Consider the following 20,744-nt stretch of genomic DNA (forward strand, 5'->3'; position numbering starts at 1 on the left):
CATATTTGATGCATACTTCAGGGACTCGTGCAGACAGCACGCCGCGCCAAGCGGTCCACTTTTTATTGTGCTGGCCGCCGCCTCCACACGACAGAATTCTAAATAATTCACAAGATGGGTCATCCGCTGTGTTGGCAACGGCCGTGAGAGGCGACATTAAATGAGACACAGTGGCGCGGCTTATCAGCCCCGCGTGAAAACCTTCTCGGCTTCTCGTTTGGTTCTCTAAGAGGCAATGTTCAGACGAGCGCGGGATCAAAGATGGGGATTGTTGTTATCGGAGGCTGAGCCCCTTCAGTTCCCCGCTGACCACTGATTTGAATGTCTCCACAGCTTGCGAGGGAGTGCAGCAAATAGAAAGGACTTTTATCTCAAAGCAATCACTGCCGGGAAAGCATCGAGCTGCCCCACGCGGCAGCTTCAGTTTGACCTTGTGCAGCCCCATCTGCTCGTGCTAAAGAATGTGACCTTTGGTTTGATTTCTCCCTGATTGGCAAAGACTGAGAGACCCTTTAGCAAGTCAAGACCTTCTTCTCTAAAGTCGTTCATTGTTATTCCACTTGTAACCTCAACAACTTGATGTTTTCGTAAACCCAGGATGGTTATTGATATTTGGATCGATAGTTGTTTTTCTCCATACGGCCCAGTTCTGCAAAAATGAAAAGAAAAAAATTGACGGTTCAAAGCATAACTTATTTTTCTTTATTCAAGACGCTGTAGTCAGAGATTTGATTTCTTTCTAGGTTGTCCTTAATTTTTTTTAACGATTCAGTGAAGCGCCTTTGCTACATCACGAATTGCGCCTTCACTTCATTAGTTAAGAACTTTAGAGTTCTTAAATCTTTTTAGATTAGATTATCTTTACCCTGCTCTTTTTTTTTTTCTTCCAGCTAAAGCACCTTGGTTTGCATCAATGGCTACAATGCGCATGCTAACATCTTATAAGTTGATTGTCTCTTTGGATAGTCCGCTGGAGTTGCCATTTTAGAGCGCCTTGTTGTCTGCTGTGAGTGTGCGCATGATATGTCTGCGATTATTCTCCCGATATGTTCCTAGATTCCTCGCCAATCTCCTTCGAGGTGATTACAATAACTCTGCCCCTTTTAACCGCGTTTATCGGTGGCGGCCGGATGCTCGCCTCGTTAGCGACGTCTTCCCAGGAATTATGCTACGGCCCTGTGCGTAATCGTGCATCGACTAGCCCTGAAGGATTGCCCCAAAAAAACTATGCTCTGTCATGAATCTCGTGGAGATGGTTAGAGGGCAGAAGCAGCAGATGGTGGAATTTTTTTAATTTTTTTTAAAATGAACTCCAAAGATTGCATGTCCTTTTGCAAAATTTGTATGGAGATGCAGGCAGGTGTTGTGAATTGTGAGTCAAATGGCAAGTTTTGTAAAGATGGCTGAAAGTAGCAATGGGGAAGTTTTGTAAAGATCACTGGAAGTAGAAATGGGGAAGAGTCGACCATCCGTCCACATAGTCTGTCGTTGTGTTAGTTTTGACAAATGTGCAAAAATTTGACGGCATTCACTGATTAGCATTGATTAGCATAAAAGAGTAATATTACTGAAAAGAACGCAATTTTGACATTGGAGCACTTATGTTTATCCCCCAAAAAATAAAGCTATATTTTAATATTATATTTTATAAAATCATAATTTGACAAGTCAGAATAGTTTAATAATGGTAAATTGTCTGTAAAAAAAAACATAAATAAATAATCCTGTCAAAATGTATTGTTGACAGAATCACTTTCAGATGAGAAATGTCATTATGTTCCTTTCTCCAGCTTCTACTATTACGAGACTAAAGTCTGATTGTTACAAGCAAATATTTTGCAATGACACCATGGGCACAAAGAAAAATTGTTCTTGTTTTGATTACACTGTGTCCTGTTTGAGCAGGGTTGCAATTCAAAGCTTTTTTCAGTCCTCCCATTTTCCTACCTTGCTCCCTCGTTACCTCTTGTATAACAACACACCCAATTTGTCAGACGACATGACCGCATCAAACATACGCTATGTAAGGGATCATTTTTGCAAGGTTACTGGAGAGGGTGCTGAATTATTCATGGTGACTGTCAAAATGTCTTATGCTAATTAGTTTGCCCACATGCAAACTGTGTTTAAAAAAAAAAACCAGAGGAACATTATATTATATTATTTTGTTTCGCCTGGTGCTTATTATAAACGCTGCCTCCTAATCCCTCGCAACTCCCCGGGCCAGACGCGGTTGGGACTAATTTGGCATGCAGATGAATTCAATCCCCAGTCTTTATTATTTAACACTTTTAAGTCGTTTACAATACAAATAAATTGGAGCCATTAGATTCAAAACACACACACAATAGAAAATCTGCTCATCAGCGCAGCAGGCATTTGCATAACGGTTCCGCTATGTGCGAATATTTAAAGAGGCGCTGCCCTCCAACTTGAGGCTGAAACTTCCAGTATAACTTCAATTACATTGGTGCACCGAGCAGCCATATTGCTCTAATTAAAATAATCAAAGTCCTGCTGTCAGGTTGGCACTTCTTCAGCGCTGTTGTGGCTCGGGCTTAATTGCTTTTGCATTTTAATGCGCTGGTTATCTGACTCTGTGTGTGTGCGTGCGTGTGTGTGTGTGTGTGCGTGTGTGTGTGTGTGTGTGCGCGTGTGTGTGTGCTGTGGATATGAAGCAAAAAGTGCTGCTTTTTTCCTCTTATTTAATTGCTGAGTGTGGTCATCGGTGCTGCTTTTATTGCACACTTGAATGTCTTTTAATTTGGTCCTCCCGATAAGTCGACAATTTTGGATACGCTCAAAGGTTGCGCTTGTGTCGTTCGTTATGCAACGAAGTACATTTTCCTCTCACAATTTACAGCGCCACCACTCTGAGGTTCTCCACCTCAAACTTGCTAGTTACCTGGTCGGAGAGCTGACATTTTGTTTTCATATTGTCGAAGCCAAAAGCCAAACGGGCCGAAATCAGAGCGGATTCATTTGCATTTATGATGGTAAATGCGCCTGCTGCTGCTGGCAAACGTGTTTCTGTTTGTGCCAAGCGACGTCCACTTCACGCTTTATAAACACCTTTTAATAGGTGTGGAAGGAACAGGATGCCAAAAATGTTTTGGTTCAAAGCTTGACTTTAAGGTGGACAAAAAAAAATGGCCGCCCACTAGACGAAACACATAACCTGATAAGGGGACGCAACTTTTTTGAACATGGCTGTTTGGACAAGTAATAAATGTGCCGTGATTCTTAATCCTTGGGGTATTTTAACCAAAGCACATCACACTCATTGAATAAGAAGGCTGGGAATGACATATGTCTCTTTTAATCTTCATTTGTCAGCAAAGACCAATCAATGGTCCCGATGAGTGTACTGAGGATGTTACAGAGAAGCCTCAGAGGAGCCGCTGACTGTGGTTTGATGATTGATACAATTCACTTCAATTGATCATCTAAAAAAAAAAAAAAAAATTGCAGAGAGGCTGCCTCTGCTAACATTCCAAAGTTAATCCAATTTTTTTGTGTTCTCTAGAAAAGACTGCAGTCATTTCTGGTATGTGTTTACTTGTGTTTTAAGTTCCTAGCAACTTGTGAGAGGTGATTGGGCGGACCCTTGGCTCGCCAGAAGAAGACATTAGGATGCCGTCCAGTGTCCTCTGTGCTAATTAAGCAGTTTGGCCAATGTTCAAGGTCACTCAATTTGCGTAATGAATGCAACGTTGTAGTCTGACATTTCAGTAAATGTGCCTCCCTGGATTTATGTCGGCGACTTGGTCGAGGAGTTTAATATAATTTCCATTTTTCATGTGCTAATCAAGAATAACTGGCTACCCTTGGGTCTTATTAACTTCATTTTGCATATCGCTAACAAGAACTTAAATATTAGCATGATTTTGATCAACACATCAATAATTAAAATTGTATTAATAATGGATTCATCGGGTGCGGAAAATATAGCTTAAAAAGCATTTTTGCATTTGAAAATAAAGTTTGGGTGACCCGTTGTGGTTCGAGGGCATGGGCAAGGAGTTCAAGGTAAGAACTATCGATTTGGAGCTACCCTCAATGGAAAGTGAGAAAGTGATTACGCTCACCAAAAAAAAAAAAAAAAAAAAAAAAAAAGCAGATTGCAAGTAGGAATGACACCCCATTATTACCTCTGGCAAGGATTGGCAAGTTCAGCACTCTGACTTGCTGATGTGCACGTTTAAAACTGCAACTCTTGTATTGACTGATGTGCTTTTTTTGTGATTCGCTTAGTGCTTATAAATAACACAAACTGACAAAATTCTGGAAAAAAAAGCTCAGTCTAGAAAAGAATAATAAAAGAAAAAAAATACTGAATGATTTTTTATGAATAAAAGATATTTTCGAATATTAGCTTTATATATGCTTAAAAGAAATATAGAATGTCATAAGAAACAAACTTGCAATATCAGACGGAAAAATACATCCTTGATTGGAGAATAAATTCAGCTTTTATAGATGAAAAAAAAGAGAATAAATTAGCATTTTCTTTTATATAAAACTCATTTTGTTGGGGCGATAAAGATAGTCACAAAAAAAGTCACATTATATGTTGGATATTATAATATCAAACTGTTCTACGGCTCAGCCAGCAGGGGCCACAAGTGACAACGGTGTGAAATGAGGCAGGAAAAATGAGCCCATCTCCTCCAGGAGGTCCTTAGTGCAGTCTAGCCCCCCCTTGCCACCATCCCGCCCCCTCCTTGTCTCGAGCTTGTCTTCCATTCCGTCCCCCAGGCCTGCAGTCAGACCTTTATCTTGCGCCTCATCGTGTTTCATCGCAAAGCACCTCGGACTGTTATCTTCAAGCATAGCGGCAGCCGTCTAAGTGTTTGTTGTGACCGGGCGATTTGAGATGGGCCAGTCCGGGCATCACAACACATGCCAGCTTTGGAAAAGGAAATTGGGTGCGAGTCACTGCTGCGTGTTTGACAGCTGATGATTGCGTCTGTGACTTATCTCGCAGCCGCCACAGGGATTGTCTGCTACACTTTAAAATGAGAAGACTTTCGCATTTCATTTACACTTTGGAACATCGTCTTAATCCACCGACTGGTTTAAAGAACCACAACCACATAAGCCTTCTCAACAGTTTTGATAATACTGTAGGCTTAGATACAGTGGATATAAAAAGTCTACACACCCCTGTTCTGATGCCGCGTTCTTGTGATACAAAAATTGAGACCAACAAGTCATTTAAAACGTCTTCCAAAATCTAGTAAAAAAATGTACACATCTAAAAGAATGTGGTTGCAGAAGTGTACACACCCTCCTATAACAGGGGTTTGGCTATGTTCGGAATGAACCAATGACATTCCAAGGAATGGGAGTCACTGATAAATGAACTAAAGATGTTCTAGTATGATTTTCCTGATTTCTGAAGTGCAAATCCTTCCTTTTTGGAAGGCCTCAATGACATCTCTGCTCAGTTGAGCGTGATATCACTTTTTGCTATTGGTTTGAAAATGGAAGGAGTCCCATTGCTTTGGAGGATTAGTCAATATTCAATTAAGCCAAATGGACGTCCATAGTGACTGTTTATCAATAGCTCTTGTGAACCGCCCCCCACCCCCAAACACACTTAATTAAACTTAAGCCGTTAACAAAGTGCCAACACGTGCAGAGAAAGTGAAAGTGAGTGGCACTGTCAGAGTAGACAATGGCTGACGCACTGTAATGATGCATCCTTAAAAGTGCCTGTCCGCTTATTGATGTGTATCTGGGACACGTCGCGACCTTTCACCCGCTCCGATCGTTCATTTCCGAACATTGCGTAAGGGGTGAGGGTGGTTCTCGCTGAACTTGTTTGCTCTGAAATAACAATATCAGGGTTTGAAGCGGGACAGCGGGGGCCGTCGTTGTGTCCTGTATCACTAATAGGCCACTAACCAGGAACAGTCTAGACTTTGATAATGATTTGTTGACATGGGATGAGATCAGACATGCAAACGCTGCAGTAGATCCACACTGCGGCTGATACAAATGTGCTTTGTTTTCCTTTTGGTGTTTTGGCGAAATAAACTCAAAATAAAATTAGAGTGCCATTGTAATGAACATAACAACATGAAGTTCATTTTAAGTCAGTTTATAATGATCCAAATTTCTATACAGTATCTTTACATGATCTGAATGTTATCAATAAATGCCGGCCAACAAATTTTTACTATTTTTTTTAATGCAAGTACCGTATTTGGCGGTGTACAGGTCGACTCGGTGTATAAGTCGACCCCCTAAAATTCGACGGAAATTTACGATTTTATGATATATCCTTTGTATAAGTCGAGCTCAATTGTTGCATTATATTAAACTTCAAAATTCAATATGCGAAATTTATTGACGAAATGTGTTCAAATTCCGGGAGGCCGTGCGCATGCGGCTGTTTATAAGCACCGCGGAGGAGATCGCGGCCGGCGAGCTCGCGCACGCCGCCCGGCACCAATGGGAGGCCGGAAATAGCTCCAAGCCGAGCGGATCGGCACTTTATAAGCACCGCGCAGGAGATCGCGGCCGGCGAGCTCGCGCACGCCGCCCGGCACCAACGGGAGGTCGGAAATAGCTCCAAGCCGAGCGGATCGGCACTTTATAAGCACCGCGCAGGAGATCGCGGCCGGCGAGCTCGCGCACGCCGCCCGGCACCAACGGGAGGTCGGAAATAGCTCCAAGCCGAGCGGATCGGCACTTTATAAGCACCGCGCAGGAGATCGCGGCCGGCGAGCTCGCGCACGCCGCCCGGCACCAACGGGAGGTCGGAAATAGCTCCAAGCCGAGCGGATCGGCACTTTATAAGCACCGCGCAGGAGATCGCGGCCGGCGAGCTCGCGCACGCCGCCCGGCACCAACGGGAGGTCGGAAATAGCTCCAAGCCGAGCGGATCGGCACTTTATAAGCACCGCGCAGGAGATCGCGGCCGGCGAGCTCGCGCACGCCGCCCGGCACCAACGGGAGGTCGGAAATAGCTCCAAGCCGAGCGGATCGGCACTTTATAAGCACCGCGCAGGAGATCGCGGCGCCTCATTGGACTTCCAGCGGGCCGCGCACTCGCGCACGCCGCACGGTTCAAATTTTCTAAGTGCAACGCACAATGAGATGCATGAGAAACGGCCTTGGTTACCATCACATTTGAAGCGATGAATACGAAGTTAAATTTTATGACTCGGTGTATAAGTCGAGGTCGATTTTTTTCGGTCGATTTTGGATCGAAAAAGGTCGACCAATACACCGGCAAATACGGTAATTTTTTTTTTTCTTTTTTTTTTTAGCTAATTCCGAATCTGCTCTTGTTTTGTCTCGCACATCAGGTTTTGATCATTATCAACAATATAAATAACAATAATATTTATACTAAAGACTACTCTACTCTACTAGCTCAATGTGAGCTAACATCGCCGATTTCCCTTATGAGGACAGGCATGATAGAAAATAAGATGGAAAATCAAAAACGTGATCTTTTAAATATCGTACCAAAGTAAACACTTATTTTCTTTTTCATTCAAATTATCTTCAATTGACAGAGCTGAACTGACACGCATAATTCATTTTACTTTGAATTTACATTTTTGACTCAACAACATTAATCAGCAGCTTATTTTTCAAGTCACGCCACACTTGATCGGCCACTTGTTGAGGGGCAGAATCAGTCAAACTCGACTACTATTAGACCCTCAAGGCCCTTTAAAAAAAAAAAAAAAATTAAAAAAGCAGAGTCATGCTCACCTGGCTGCAGAACAATTTGATACTTGGCTCAGTAGCATATCTAAAATTGATTTTGTTATAAAAGATGCCAACGGGAGAGCAGAAGATTGCCACACAGAAATGTTTCGTGAAGTTATGCAATGAATTACAAATAGATTTTGGCAATTTATAAAAGCCCAAATAAGACTTTAGATTAATATCCTAGTCAAGTGCTAGACATCCCATTTCCCATCCCATTTAACACACCGTCAAATCTCATCACTTCATGTTTTCTTTCCGAAAGATCTTTTAACATCCAGAAGACTTTGATTCATTGACATCCTTGATAACCGTTGACATCTGAAGCAGGTGATGAAACCTTGGGGAGACTCGGCTACCTGAGTGATGCTTTCTTCCTTCATAGGAAGGAACTTAAATGCTGGAATCCTGCCCGATTTTTGTTACGACAACATTTACACATTTCGAGACAGTCTGCTATTAAGCTCCAAATTGACATAATTATCATGATGTGCGTTTAGCCCGCCTCAGCGATGCATCCCAGCCTGCGCATTGTCGTGCATTGTAAATGAAGTGTCAGATTACTGCGTCTCAGCAAAACGTCTTTCCATCCATCCATCCATCCATCCATCCATCCATCCATCCATCCATCCATCCATCCATCCATCCATCCATCCATCCATCCATCCATCCATCCATCCATCCATCCATCCATCCATCCATCCATCCATCCATCCATCCATCCATCCATCCATCCATCCATCCATCCATCCATCCATCCATCCATCCATCCATCCATCCATCCATCCATCCATCCATCCATCCATCCATCCATCCATCCATCCATCCATCAGTGTGTTTGTTTGCTTGTTTGATGGAACTTTACATCCACGCACAAGACTGATGCTGACACTTTCTCTTTGCTGGCTGTAATGTAATCTGTCTGACTGTTCTCCATTGCGCTTCAATGGGCCTCATTCAGTCTATCTCACTCACAGTTGAAAAGTTTCCCCCTTGGGCGCCTTCAGCTCCCTCCCATCTCCTCCCTTTCCTCTCCCACCGACATGGGGAGGGAGGGGGGGGGGGGCATTTTCCCAGAACAAAAGAGATGAATATATAATGGAATGAACTGGACGTGGGTGGATGTGGGTGGGGGCGTGAGAGACCCAAAGACAGCGGGGTGGTGGTGTGCTCCTCAAAGGGGGCTCTGAAAAGAGTAGGACTGAGCGAGGAGAAACTTTTTTTTTCTTTTCTTTTCCATAGAGAACTGGCTAACTGGTAACAGACGCCACACGGGTGTGGGAGACGCAGCGCGCTCGAGTTCCACACAGTGAATGCATCATAGCCCACTGAAAAAAAAAAAATGGCTTTTTTAAAATAATGACAAGAGGAATGTAGCAGTTCAGCAAAATTAGCGGTCAATAAATTCTGGAGAATCTGACTTGGCGAGCTTTCTTAAAACAAATAATGTCTTTATACTAGCTATACTTAGATAGGATTTTGCAATGTTATTTTAAGATAAATGATTTCACAGAAAAACTGACTGGTGAAAAGAAATATTTTGGCAAAGAACAAGCATATTTTGTCTTGATTGGAGATAACCTTGGTTAATTTTAGTTTTTGCAGCGGACCCTTCATCCCGCCTGTCTCTCTCTCTCTCTCCCTCCCTCCCCCCCGGTCCTGCAGCACATGGTACAGTCCGCTCAAAGGCTGCATGTCATCTCACTCCCTCCTTCTCTGAGAGCAGCTGCTCACAGCACGGTCTCCTTCTTCTCCGTCTCCTTCTTTTCTTTGCCCTCACGTGCCAATGATGCAGTAGCGCGTCGACGTCATCCTCCGGCGCGCAGCGACTTTTCTTTCTATTAAGTTACATCGGCAGAGAGGTGGAGGCACAGGTGGAGGAGTTGCCACCGGTATCCTCTTATCAACTTTAACAACATGCCGCTCCTCTGTGTGGATCCGCTCCTCAGGGAAAAATCCTCAAAATGATGGAGGACAACAAGCAGCTGGCCCGCCGCATCGACGGGGCCATCCGCTCGGCCGGCCAGGAAGTCAGCAACCTGCGCTCGGAGCTGACGGCCACCAACTGCAGGCTGGCTGGCCTGGGAGCCGGCGGCACGGCCGCTTTGGAGAACCATCACCACCGGCAGCACAAGCACCACGCAGACAGTCTCCGCTACCGGGGTGAGTGTGTGCTCCTCCTCCAGCTCGTGTCACACTCAGAACATGTGTCCGTCTTTCGAGAAACGTGGGAAACATTTGGGGAATGCTGCTAGTATCATTCCACTGCATGCAAGGCTAAAGGGTAGCACATTTCTTTGGGAGGGGGATGACTTGGACCATAGCCGATTTTAGGGGTTGGCTTTTGCAGGCCACTGCTGGGCTTGCATCCCTTTGGAATCTCAAGCAGCTTTGAGAAGTTGAGCCAAAGTTGTACATTTTGTCTACGGAATAGTTTTAATTGCGTCACTCTATATTTTTGTCAGACAGCCATTCTTATTCAGAAGCAGTTCAGATTAATGCCAAAATGAGACGTGAGCGTCAGGATGAAGCAGATCAAGGCTCTCCATTGGTCATGCCAGCGAGACAAATTTCATCCAAGGAATGAGTGAGGGCAACAGGTTAATAAACTGCTGCAGCAACAAAGTGAAGAGTGTAGTGCCGCATTCAGGTGATGACTAATTTCACCTGAATCTGACCAATGAGTGACAAGCAGTGGATTCCCGGCTCAACATAATGTCTGCTCGCTCCCTTTGCCAATGGAAAAGCACCGAAATTGAATCGACTGTGCTGAGCCAGGAATGCTACTTCTCCACTACAAGCACCGATTGAACTCATCTTGGTTTGGAGGCACTTCAAACCAATGTTAAAAGTACAAAAACCACAGCGCAGTGAACGCATCGCTCAAATGACTGATATTGAGGGCCGCTGCGGCAAAAACAGATTAATTTATATTTGTATATAACATATACAATTCATAACACTCCATTTAGGCGATGATGAGTTTTCAGCAGTAGTTCAGATATTGCCCTGACATGCTTGAAATGAGAGGTGTCTACATTAATCGATTAACCAATTATGAAATGAGTCGACAATTACTTCAATAATCGAGTAATCGTTTAGAGCTGTTGTTGAATGATTATGTATGTTTAATGTTTAAGATGTAATAATGTTTAAGATGTAATGTTGATTTTCTGGCTTCTGTAGTGCCGAATGAAAGCAGAGTTTTTCAAAATGAGACATTTGGAAACATCTGCTTTAACTTTGGAAATCGAAAACCAAACCACTAACGGAATCAGTTTCAAAAAGGTTGCTTAGTACAACATCAATCCCTTTTGTATGGAATAGCTTGATTGTTATTTAGTTAACTTTATTATTTTTAATACTAAAAGTTTTTTTTATTGCTGCTTTTCCACTGTATATCGGCTCTAAAATAACATCAATACTTCAAAAGCCATGCTGCACTAAATTCATCGATTGAAACAAGACATGCTTTAGACACGCTGACAGCGTATATCCTGATTATCATTTCGACATTGATTACACGTTCTGTCAAGACATAGTGTCGCTATATTCAATCAATTTCCCCGCCTGTCGCCATCCGTGTAAAAGTCCCGTTGAGGCTTGCGCGTGTCATGTAAGACAATAAAGTGGCTTGCCATTGCTGACTCATCTCGTTGCGTTCTGAGGTGTTGCCCCTGAGTTCAGCGCCGATTACACGATGACTTCATTTGCACAGCAGGTAAACACAACTTTGTCATGTTTGCGTGCGTAGGAATAATCACAAAGGATAAAAACAGAAACAAGTCACTCCATGGTTGATCCCAGACGAGCCTCTCGGTGGTGTCCGCCCCACTGTTGGCGTTCCTCCGTTCTCTCGCTGTTGTGAGAGTCTGACATTCCCACATTCCTGAATGTCAGGGCGGTGATGTCACACTTCCTGTTCCCAGGCGCAAGAGCCAGCGGTCAGGTGACGGAGCCAAACAAATCCTCTTGTACTCTTCTGATGATCATAGTGACCGAGGGCGTAGTTGGCTACACATTTTAGTAACCTTAATGCCACGTTCATAAAAAAAATAATTTTTTAATTAATTGCTAGGACTTCACCGGGGAGCCAAGGGGGTGCTAGCCTGAAAAAGTTTGGGAACCACTGCTTTAGGGCATGGGTGTCAAACGTGAGGCTCGGGGGCCAGATACGGCCTGCCATATCATTTTCATTGGTATGAGTCCACCGGCTTAGGGAGATCATACGCGTCTTTGTGATTCCAAAGCACATTTGTTAGTCCATTTGTTATCTCTCATCAAACAATCCCTTTAATATGCATGACCCAAATGCCTGAAAGTGTGTTTTGAACACCTTTGCCAAAAATGACAGGGTTTTGAGCCATGTTTCGACTTGCCGCAACATCCCCGACAGATGCCCAGAAGAGGCTCTGACCCGCCATTGCCTTCAACCTCCTCACTAAACTCATCACGAGGGATGGCGGATTAAATTGCTTCCCCCAATTTTCACACTTCATCTGGATTAACTATAGTGCCACTTTTTACACATTTTTATTCCTCTCCTCCTCCTCTGACTGACTCTTTCTCTATAAGCAGCAGCTTCAGTGAGTTCTCGCAAGATTTCATCTCATTTCTATTTCTTTTTTAATGCTACCACCATAGAAGGGGAATTGAGATGTTGACCACAATACAGGAAATGTATAGATCACAATATAGCGGTAGCAAAAAGAGCTACAAGAATAAAAGGAAACAATTGGAATGTATTGTTCCAACTAAAAAGCACAATTGTTTTCTTGTAATGTTTTATTTCTACTGCAGGCGGCACTGGTGTCAGATGTCAGTACAAGTGCTGAAAAAATGCTCTTGCCTGACAGCTATGAATGTCCATAATTGTGACACTTCCATAAATTCCTCTAGGGAGACGTCTACACACAAACAAATCAGGTTTCAAGGGATTGGTTTGGACCTTGGGGATTCCACTGTTCAATGCACAGTCACAACAAACACTCACAAAGCTCATAGGACTAATTATTAAACTGCACGTTAACCGCTTGTAACTTTCCCCCCGGGCGTAAAACGTATAGGTATATTTCCCGAGCTGCAGTGAAATGTCAAGGGTATAAAAGCAGAACCTTTGAGTCGAGCACCTCCGTGACAAGCTAATTTATAAGGTGGATTTTATAGGTGAGCGTATTCAGTAATGAATTCACCTCTCATCTTCTCCATTGGCTCCTCACTGTGAATCCATCATAGCCATGTCAAGGCCTTGTTTAATATTCCTAAATGACTCAGATGTGCTTCAGCGGCGAGTGGAGCGCATAGCTGCCATACCTAATGAGTATCCGAAGTGTGTGTGAAAGCATGTGAGGTAACCCGATGGGATATTGCTAGATAAGTGCTCTGCTGTTTGGATGCTGAGGCAGTGACTCGTATGAGTCATGGCAAACATTGATCTGTTTGTGACCGACACGGAGCGTGTGGATGAGAGATCACACAGAGATGCTTTTATCGGAACAATACGGACAAACCATTTGACTGCTAAGTGATTTAATATGCTAATTGTAGGTAAAAAAAAGTGTATGGATTGTCCTCTGCAGGCTACCGTAGGACACGGTGGTGTGTCAGGAGGACTGAGGTCATAGGTCAAGGAAAAATTGAAAATGGTTATATCTAAAAAAAAAAAAAAATCAACTCACATTTTAAATGAGATCAAATTAAAAAAAAAAACGTTACATGTTAAAATTAAAATTTATTATTTGGAGAATGGTATTCCTATTCCCAAACGTCCACGCAATTGTGCTGATTGGCATTACTGCTAGATAGCTAAACTGCGCATTGGGAGGGAAGTTGTTATTACGAGGTAGGTGTGTCGTCGTTGTTTAGTACCTTGCTAGTTTGCCACTTCAACTTAATAGCCGCTGTATGGCCAGAGCTACTGAGGGAGCTAAGCGGATGATAAAGCGTGAGCATTTAAAAGGCGGTGCAGTAAAAGAGTGTTGATGAAACACCCTCTAAAGTTGGGATGGTCTCTGCAGTCAACACGCCAAAGTGCCTCTAATGCAAAGTCGTTGCGGTGACCAATCTTCTCTGAGTTTTGCAGAAGGCACAACATCATGTGCACAAGCTGGAAAGTGGACGATTGCATTGCAGACCCCCTCCATCGCTGCTCCCCCAGCTTCATTGTCACTCTTTCTATTTTTCGGATGGGAGCACCTGCGCAAATGCAAAGAAGGCATGCGATGCTTGAAACTCCCCTACGGGCCCGCCGCCTACTGATACTTTAGCGTCCACACCCTCAGTCGTTGTGTTCCCTGTGTGGCCTCTGCTAGCCACGCCCCTCGTTTGGTCAACACCGCGTGAGAGTAACTATGCCCAAACAATAGCCATGAGTGAGGCGGCCCCTCACTTTCCCCCAACTCTTCCTCGCTCTTCCTCTTCCTTGCCACATTTCTTCCATTCATAGGAGAGGCCGGTTGATTACAACTGGCTTATTGACATTCAGGTGGTTCCCAAGCAAACATATTACTCTCAATCACTGTCTTTATAATGATTTGCATTATTTGATGATCAAGTGTTTAGTTTTCCTGCAATTGAAAAACGTGTTTCAAAGTACTTACGGGAACACCGGTCATTTCACTACTGATTAATGGCTAATGAATAACTGATGAGCGGCTATTCGTTGTTGCTGTAATGGAACACAAGGCCTGTGCTGACCTGGCAGACTGTCTGTCAGAGGGATTCTGTGTGTGTGTGTGTCCGTGTGTGTGTCCGTGCGCGCATGCACTAGCGTTTGATTTCTTCATTTTGCCCATCCGGGTGTTGGGGGATGAAGGACAGCTGAGCACGGCAAATGCACTTTCATGTGCTCACAGGAAGCGTTTGGCCATTGTTTGCATGGCTGGAAAGTCTGCGGTGCAGAAGGGATTTGAATGTTTCAGCATAGTAGGTTCTGCTACATAGTAGGTAGGTAAATAACTAAGTACGTAGGACGGTAGGTAGGTAGGTTACTTAGTATATATGTATGTAAGGAGGCAGTTAGGTAGTAGTTTAGTTGGTATGTTAATAATTTATTGGTTGGTAGAGAAGTAGTAGCAATCCCACGGGATTCCAGAAAAAATGCCAGCCTCGGGTTGGTAACTCGACAGGTAGTTCACTAATTAGGTAGGTCGGCCAGTGTGGAAAGGATTGAGAAAAAGACTTGCGAGTCCAGATTGCCGAGAACGCCTGCTCTAGACAGTAGACGCTCCCTCGAGAGGCAAACAGCGCTGTTTCTCTGTGGACTTGTTCCTCTTGCTAACTAGTTTGTGTGCCCCAAAGTTTGTTCAACCACAGAGGGAGTGGAGGAAATGAGGCAAGTGTGAATGTCATCTTGTTTTGATCACCACCGCGTGTCTGTCTGTTATAAGCGAGGAATTCATTCATGCTTTGTTTGTGGGGATTCGCTTCCTTTCCTTGTTGTTCATCAGCCGGCGGAACGTTCTAGATAGCTATCTGCTACGCCTCAGATGCTGTCAACACGAATATGACAAATACGTGCTGAAAACATGGCATTGGATGGGTTGGATTTTTGGGGGGGACTACGATTCAGCCAAACTGTTGTTGCCTTAATTTGAAACCCTAACACTTGCTTGAATCCATAACTTGCGTCATTTGAAAAGCAAGCTTTGAACCCTAATTTCTTTTGGGTGGGTCTTTTAGTGTGGCCCCCTATTGGCAATTTTCACCTGGAACCATCCAAATCCCCTTTGAGTCCAAACTTAAAACGGCGCTAAAGGCAACATCCATTTCAAACGCTTCATTGCTTTAAGAATGATGAGAACCTCGGCCGCCACCGTTACAGCAGGTAGTGTTTTCGCCCGGGCCGCTCGTTTCAATCCTCCCCAGAGCGCAAAATGGAGTCGGCGTGGAGGGAAATGACTTTTGAAGAAGCGCAGAGCTCCGACAGTCGCTGCGCCAAAGCATGACGGTCCCACACAGTCGAGAAGAAGCAGAACACTTGTGACGCCTCCGTGATGAATGTTACGTTCAGTGTTTCCACAGTCTCACGTGCGTCTGTGATTAAGAAATTCAACAAAAATTTGTTGACCAGTGGTGTAATGTAAGACAATTTGTTGTGGCTTAGTTTTTATGTACCGTATTTTTGGGATCATAAGGCGCACTTGAAAGCATTTAATAATAGCGTGAAATCTATCAAATAAACTCATGGTGTGTTTTCAATAAACAATTTAAAATGCAATGCGTCATAAAGATAATGTGCCTTATAATGTGTATGTAGTCGTGTATTAAAAAAATATTGATATTGTGCCTAATAATACAGTGTGGCTAATGGTCCAAAAGTAAAAATTCTCCCAAAAAATTCTATAAAAATAATATTGATTTGAAGTAATATTGCTGAGTAAAATTTAAAATTGCACGGCCCTATTTGTCATTCATCTGTTGTTTCAGGAAAAAAAAAATCATTCAGTTAACCACCAGTTAGTCAGTGCTTGAGTTTTCGCTGAATTATTATTACTTAGCCTTACTCAAATAACAATTTAGAGGACTACTACTTTGCTTTACTTGAGTCATATTATTCTTAAGTAACTGGAGGCACAAATTTTTGATGGCTCTCCTCACATATGGTGTCCATGTTTATATTTCATGGAACTGCACCAATTGCGAATCCCGCCCATCCGCCTCCCACGTGAATGTCTTTTTTTTTTTTTTTTTTTAGGCTTTTCCCGTGTTAGTGTCCTGTAAATAGTGTCCATGTGGTCACGCGCTTGCCTTCATTTGCACCTCCCAATGTTTGTGCTTGTGCATCCTCACGTCACCATGCATAAAATGTTGACATTTGGAATGATTGTTTTTGCTGTGCAGCCTGTCTGCATTAGCGCTAAAAGCCTGCCTACCTCTTTTCACTTCCACTGGGAGAGGGTTTTACACAAATATTTATCAGGTCGCCAATTAGAGTGGCTGTGCTGTGCTTGGACAACACACACACACATAGTGTGAGCATTGTGTATATGCATTCCTGGAGACTTATGTCACGTTTGGGTTACATTTGTCCTGGAAGCAGATGTTCCGCACGAGTTGCGTGCACGTGTTGCTTAATGTGGTACAAGCTACAGCAGTGCCTTTAGATATGAGTTGACTTTGTTGCGTGACCACGCTTGTTACTCAAATCCTTCAATATTTGTTTTGTCAATATTTTTTTTTTCATGAATTTGTTTTTCTTGTGGAAATGCTTTTTTTTTCCTGATGAATGACTTAAGAATGATGAATTTTTTCCTTGAGAAATTAAGATATGTATTTGAGTCTCAACTTGACTTTTTTCTCGTAGTACAACTATCAAATTTCAACTTTATATTACAACTTTAAGCTTCATTTATTCTTGTAATATTTCAGCTTTGTTTTGGTAACGTAGTGAGTCTTTTTCCTCATTCGACTGTCCTCATAATATTTCAACTTTATATTTCAATTTTATGCTTGTAAGATTAGAAATTGGAGTGAGTTTTTTTAAGACTCAGTATTGCAACTGTTCTACCGCAAAGTAATTTTTCTTTTGCTCTTTATGCTCCTTCATTTTCTTTTTTTTATGTCTTTAAATTGAGTCGAAGCTGTTTCTGGGTCTTGCTTTAAAGTTCACAAAGACTTTCTTTTCAACATTAGCCGTGGAATCTTCCATCCTGGCTGCTGAACAATGGCTTCCATTCAAACATGGCCACCAAAAACTTCCAAGCTGAAGTGCAGCCCTTTTCTTTCTGGGGTTTCACATTCGGGGGGCTTTCCCCTCCGCCTGCGAGATGGGCGACTTGCTACTTTCTGTTGGAGAATGTGCTCCCAAACCGCTAATGAATCCTCCGAGCCATCCCACCATCATGCTCTCTTTCTTCCAACAACACTCTAAGCCTTTAGTGCTGCAGTGGCCTGCCTAGTGCTTGCAGAGATTGCGATGATACTTTTTCTTCTTTTTTTTTTTTTTTTTTTTTTTATGGCCGCTGTGCGTCAGCAGCTTACGATGACTCTATTACCTCGCCGTTCTGGAGACTGTGTGTTTGCGTGGTGCCATGCAACCGCACGACATCCATTGCGAGGTCCTGCAGGAGCTCCAGTGGCCGTTTTGGCGTATGTGAGAAGATGAGAATGTCCATTAATAGACTCGGCATGCTGCTGAATTGATTCTGGGGTCAGTCCATAAAGCACGGTGCCTCGGTGCTATCCTAACAGTAGCATCATTAAGGTGTTATTAGAGCGCCGGGAAAGAGGAGGAAGGGGCGGTGGGAATAATTTACACTTGCCTTTCCAGCATGTGCGAGATCGCAGCTATCGCTGCTTCTTTTAGACCTAATGAGAGCCTTGGTAGCACACTTAGCAGTGTTTTGACTTTATTTGCACCATGCATGTCATTTGTAGTTTATAAGCCAACTGTCATGGTAGACACTGAACAAGTATGAAGGTAACACGTGAAACCTCCTTGTTATATTCACAGTTGACTGTTAATATTTGTAGAAGCTGAAAAAACTCATTTACTGCATTTGTTTATTCCGTGCTCTTTCTGAAAAAGCCTTACGAGGCCACAAAATGTACACCCTTAAAATTGCTGAGTGAAAAATTGGACCAACCCAGGGTCAATTTCACCTAATTTGTTAGGTTGTTTTCTACAAAAATTTGTTTTGCGCCAAACAACCCAGGAAATAGATGTTTTCAAGACTCATGTTTTCAAGCTCATTGATTTTACGTAGACAACAAATCCACCAAATGAAAGTTAAGCTCTACTGGTGTATGCATCAATGAAGTTCTTTCAGAGTCACCCAAGCTGAAAAACACTGAAGTGGTAGAAATGGACTAAAAATATTAAAGAAAAAATGGTTTTGTTGCTAGACAGAGTTCATGACTAGCCATTAGCCAAGCGACAGGTCTGACCTGCATTCTTAATGAGGATATGTGCTATTGAAAATGGATGGATCCAACTGCTCTTTGTTAAATACAAAGTGCCTGACCTTTTCCAAGCAGCTCCTATCTGTTACGGATTCTCATTGCGCCTAATTGGCTCTAAGCAAGGAGTTTGTCCGTTTGTTCCAGTAGGCCCCGTTTTCCTTACTGGAGTCACGGGGGCCGCTCCATCTGGACTCAATTAACGCGCCCTCGAGTCACTGTGTGGCTGGCTTCAGTCAAACCCTAATTCCTGTCAATCCAAGCATCTTCCCCTAATTAGCCCACATTTTGACCTTTTAACAGGAGCCCTGCGAGGGATTAGCCCGCATTGTGAACACTTTATGAATAAATAAAAAGGTGTGCAAGCACCTGCCGATGCAACTTGTTCTCTTCTACCGATGCCCGCGTGGAGGCGTCTTTTGAGATTGCAACTAGAATAATCTGTCATTCAAAACCTCAAATGCCATCCCCTCAATACTGCCTAGGAATTCTGATGATCGTGCAAAAAAATATATACAGGCATTAATTTTCTATAGGGCTTGAAGATGGGCGCATCAGTCAATGTCCAGTCACATTTGTTTATGTAATGTGGAAAAAAACGATCAGATTTAATGAAAAACAAAATAGCCATAGACAAAAAATTATTCAGACTCACATTTACAGCTTTGGAGTGTTTATTGATTAATTAATCGATTAACTGTTGACCGATTAATCGGCCAGCCGATTTAATCGGGCAATATTATGACATCACATGAAGATGACATTTAAACAACCCATTCCCTCTCCATAACATATTTTTTTAATTAATTGTCCAAATAATTGGTTATTGGAATTTTGCCAAATTAAAGAATCGGCACTAGCTTTAAGAACTCCATATCGGTCATTTGCAGTCTTTATTGGACCTAACATGCATATACCCGGACAAAATATGAAAGCTTCATGTCGCAAACATGCTAACCACGTCGCTACGGTGCTACCTTAGATAAAAAAAAAACAAATCTAAATTAACGCTCGTCTTTTACCAGTGATGACATGGGAATTGGGGGCGATCTAGTGTAGCTTTCTTCATCTCATGCGGTAAAACAGTTTGGACATTTTGAAAGCCGCTCCGTGCATGCTTATTGTAGGTGACATAAGCTTGAGCGCTTTTTGTTATTCCGTGCGGCTACAGAGCAAAATAAAAGAAGAAAGAAAATATGGAGGCTTTTCTAAGGGTTGGGATGTTACTTCTTCTCCTGTAATGCATTCTGTCTCTTTTGTGTTAAACTGCAGCATACATCCACAATGATTTTGAATGCTTAATGCAGCTGTTGAAGAGAGAATATATTTTGGGCCAAATGGAAGCGACGGCCAGACAGATGATGTGGAATAGGTCAATAGCTGAAAGGCTAAAAAAACACATAAAACAACCTGGTGATTTTTCGCAACCCAATGCACCGCGATCCGGCCGTAATGAGGATGCTGTGATGCATCTCCAAGGATTCATTGAGATGAGCAGTTGCCTGGAGGCTGCACGTAAGCTCCGGGTGGCGAGATCTGGCAGTCACATCATTAGGCACACCTGCTCAGTCTAATGGATTTTTAATGAATTCTGCCTTTGCAAAGTTGATCACGCTCACTTTCAAATTGGAGTGTTTGTCATTTGCATTACATCATACCAAGAACCGTTTCTAATATTGTTTGCCTTTAAGCATGATTTACAATTTTTTTTGCAGCACCTCAAAAATAATTAAAATACTACCATAATGACCAATATTAAAATAAAGTAGTGTTGTATAGCCTTGATCAAAAACAAAATTTAACATTGCACTAAATAATGATGTCATTAAATGTATTAAACACAGTTGAATAAAAATGTAATTGAAAAACAAACTGTACCTAAGATAGAACAAAAAGTTCAAATAAAAGTTAAATACAACTGAACTGTACATAGTTATTCCACATCTTGAGAAACACCTGGTCCACAGAATTTCTGTTCAAAGTCAGCTTTTTAGCATTTGCATGCAATTTATAATTAAACTTGTTGCGCTTCTCTAGAGCAGGGGTCCCCAACCTTTCTTAAACCGAGAACTGCTTCCTGGGTACTGATTAAGGCAAAGGGCTACCAGTTTGAC

At 42.7% G+C, this 20,744-nt stretch overlaps 1 protein-coding gene across 2 annotated transcripts in view; it reads left to right on the top strand.

Annotated features, from left to right (window-relative positions):
• The window catches only part of kaznb (kazrin, periplakin interacting protein b), a 54,657-nt gene that overhangs the window by 13,333 nt on the left and 20,580 nt on the right, over positions 1-20,744 (top strand). For both annotated transcript variants that reach the window (XM_049734560.2, XM_049734562.2), the window contains exon 5: positions 9,681-9,894. In XM_049734560.2, coding sequence (XP_049590517.1) covers positions 9,681-9,894 — 214 coding nt within the window. The remainder of the gene's footprint in view (positions 1-9,680; positions 9,895-20,744) is intronic.

Source organism: Syngnathus scovelli, chromosome 11, assembly GCF_024217435.2.
Source record: "Syngnathus scovelli strain Florida chromosome 11, RoL_Ssco_1.2, whole genome shotgun sequence".
Classification (NCBI taxonomy): Eukaryota; Metazoa; Chordata; class Actinopteri; order Syngnathiformes; family Syngnathidae; genus Syngnathus; species Syngnathus scovelli.